Source organism: Crocuta crocuta, unplaced genomic scaffold, assembly GCF_008692635.1.
Source record: "Crocuta crocuta isolate KB4526 unplaced genomic scaffold, BGI_CrCroc_1.0 scaffold369, whole genome shotgun sequence".
Taxonomy (NCBI): domain Eukaryota; kingdom Metazoa; phylum Chordata; class Mammalia; order Carnivora; family Hyaenidae; genus Crocuta; species Crocuta crocuta.
In genome coordinates this window covers 1,574,185-1,576,930 of record NW_027529441.1, presented here as the reverse complement: position 1 = coordinate 1,576,930, position 2,746 = coordinate 1,574,185, and the positions used below count along the sequence as shown (strand labels likewise).

Below are 2,746 nucleotides of genomic sequence, written 5' to 3'. Positions count from 1 at the left end.
TGCCTTTAAACACTTGTCCTGATTTCTCTCTGTGAGTCATCATATTTCTCAATCAATTTATCTTACCTATCTCCCCCTTTCCAATGGATTTGAGAGGTAATATATAATAATGTAATATATAAGAAATAATTTTGGGAATATTTTATAGAAAGAAAATTACTGGTGGTGAGTAAGGTGCCTCTATTCCACTGAGGAAGATAAAAAGTGACTTAATCTCAGCCCCTGCCTTTAGAGCTAAGCATTCCCAGCCAGTGTGCAGGCAAAGGCACAATGAGTCTCAGCCAAGGAGAAGAGTGGGGGCTTTCCCCATGATGATTAGTTGGCATTAATGACATACAGTCATAGCATTTCTGATAGTGGAATCGTTTGTTGGTGTGAGGCTATAACATCACCATGAATTCTCCCATAAATATGAGATGGAAGGAATCATCTGCAATTATAGAAAATATCACTGAATTACATGTTTGAAAATGAGAAATTCCAAGTGTGGGAAAGGTGACTGTAAAAAATGCCACACCCATGGCTGACTATATAAATGTCCCAGTCTAGGAGGTGACATTCAAACTTAGAATCTTCTCCCTGTCACTCAGCTGAACTCACATCTCCCGTCAACATGTCCTACAGCTGCTGCTCTGGAATCTTCTCCTCCCGCTCCCTTGGGGGTTACCTGCGCTACCCAAGCTCCTCCTGTGGCTCCTCCTACCCCAGCAACCTGGTCTACTGCACGGACCTCTGCTCTCCCAGCACCTGCCAGCTGGGCTCCTCCCTCTACAGCGGCTGTCAGGACACCTGCTGCGAGCCCACCAGCTGCCGGACGTCCTGCGTGGTGTCCAGCCCCTGCCCGACGTCCTGCTCCCGCCCGAGGACCTCCACGCTCTGCAGTCCCTGCTGGACTGCTTACCCTCGGTGTGTGGGCTTTGGGTCCAGAAGCTGCTACTCCCTGGGCTGTGGATCCCAAGGCTTCAGATCCCTGGGTTATGGAGTCTGTGGTTTCCCTTCCCTGAGCTATGGATGGAGATTCTGCCGCCCAACCTACTTCTCCTCCAGGACCTGCCAGTCATCATGTTACAGACCAACCCGTGGATCTGGATCCTATACATCAACTTGTTAAGCGTCTAGAAGTTTTGAGGGATGTGTCTAATTCTTCAACAGGGGGTCTATCATCTTCATGATCTTCAGGAAAAAACTCTCCAGTCAACCTATTATCCAGCTGCAAAGCACTGGCCATAAAACTGTCACTAACATGTACCAAACTTGACTATTAATTTTATTGGATGATTTAATAGAATTAGTGGAATTAATGAAATAAATTGTGAGATCAATTAATGGAATTTATGTTAATAAACTTGACTTAATGAAATAATCGGATTCTTGTTCATGCATTTTATTCACAAGAGAGATGAAAACCCAAATGAACATAATGCAATAAAGCCATACATTCTTTCTTTCTTTCTTTTTTTTTTTTTTTTGCTATTGCTTTTGTGGGGGGTATTTAGTAAGTTAATTTTTACTATGTCTCTGGGAGCAAACTTTGGAAACTTAGTAGATTGGTGAATTTGAGCTAATTTATTTGGGGCTTTACACATTTCTTTCTTTAAAACTTTTTTTTCTGGAATCCTTTTTTATGCACACCTAAACTTTATATGAATAATAATCCCTGGAGCAGTATTAAGCGTATTTTCTCCAAAGGATGCGGGACCTTGGTGTTTTCTGACAAAAGGAAAAAACACATCGGATACATCTGAATTCCTGGATGGTGGCAATTTACCTGATCAGTTAGTTAGGGACCTGGAAAGGAGAATACTAGAATATTGATACAAAGAATCTGGTGTAGAGGCATGTGGATAGACACACGTGGGTGGACACCATATGTCAAGATCTGTGTATTTCTTCTTAGCGCCCACTGGAATGCATCTACAATGGAAGAAACGATCAAGTAGACAACATGACTCTGCCAGCTGATATGAGCCTACCTCTGTCAGTAGTCCCTACAATGCTGGCAAGATGAACAAGCGAACAAAATGACCAAGAGGCTATGAATGGGTCCAGCAACATAAGCAGAATCTACTTACAAAGCTGATATAATTAATGCCACCTGTAAATGTCCAATCTCAGCAGTGGAGGCTAATGCTAAACTCAGCAGGGCATTAGTCCTGAAGGAGACCAACTGGCTGGCTGGCTGCAAGTTGAACATGGTCTTGTTCTGCCCTGGAAAGATCAGTGTTCATTCTCAAACATGTAGATATGTATTCAGAGTATGAGTCTGTCTTTTATGCTTACCTCAGCAGTGCCATTATTCAGGAGTTAATGAATAGCTTAATCTACCAACATGGGATTGCTCCCCCTGGAGAAACCAATCAGGAAATCCACTTCACAGTACAGATGGTGTAAGTAGACATCCACAGGCTTTTGCAAAACCCACAGCGGCCTGAAGCTGCCTGCCTGATAGTGCCCTGGATTAGTATCCTGACTGGAAAATTGAAGTGTTAGCATGAAGGCAATACCCTCAAAAGGCCAAGCTCCAAATACCCACCTACGATTACTTTCAGTGATTCATTTAAGAACGTTGTGCTTCCTATTTCTGCAGCTGGAATTTTTCAAGGATGGAGGCCAAGTCCCCAAAGGCAGACTTGTTAAGGAACACATCATGGGACTCACTGAGCCACAGCTAGGGCTGCTGCCTGAATACTTTGGGTTCCTTATTGTCAGGAAAAGAAAGGCAAAAAAAAAAAAAAAAAAAAAAAGT

At 43.0% G+C, this 2,746-nt stretch overlaps 1 protein-coding gene across 1 annotated transcript; it reads left to right on the top strand.

The window, feature by feature from the left end:
- The first annotated feature begins 613 nt into the window (after window positions 1-613).
- On the top strand, window positions 614-1,111 carry LOC144228352 (keratin-associated protein 13-1-like). The gene has a single exon (XM_077760178.1). The coding sequence runs from the start codon at window positions 614-616 to the stop codon at window positions 1,109-1,111; it is 498 nt and encodes a 165-aa protein (XP_077616304.1).
- Window positions 1,112-2,746: the final 1,635 nt, after the last annotated feature.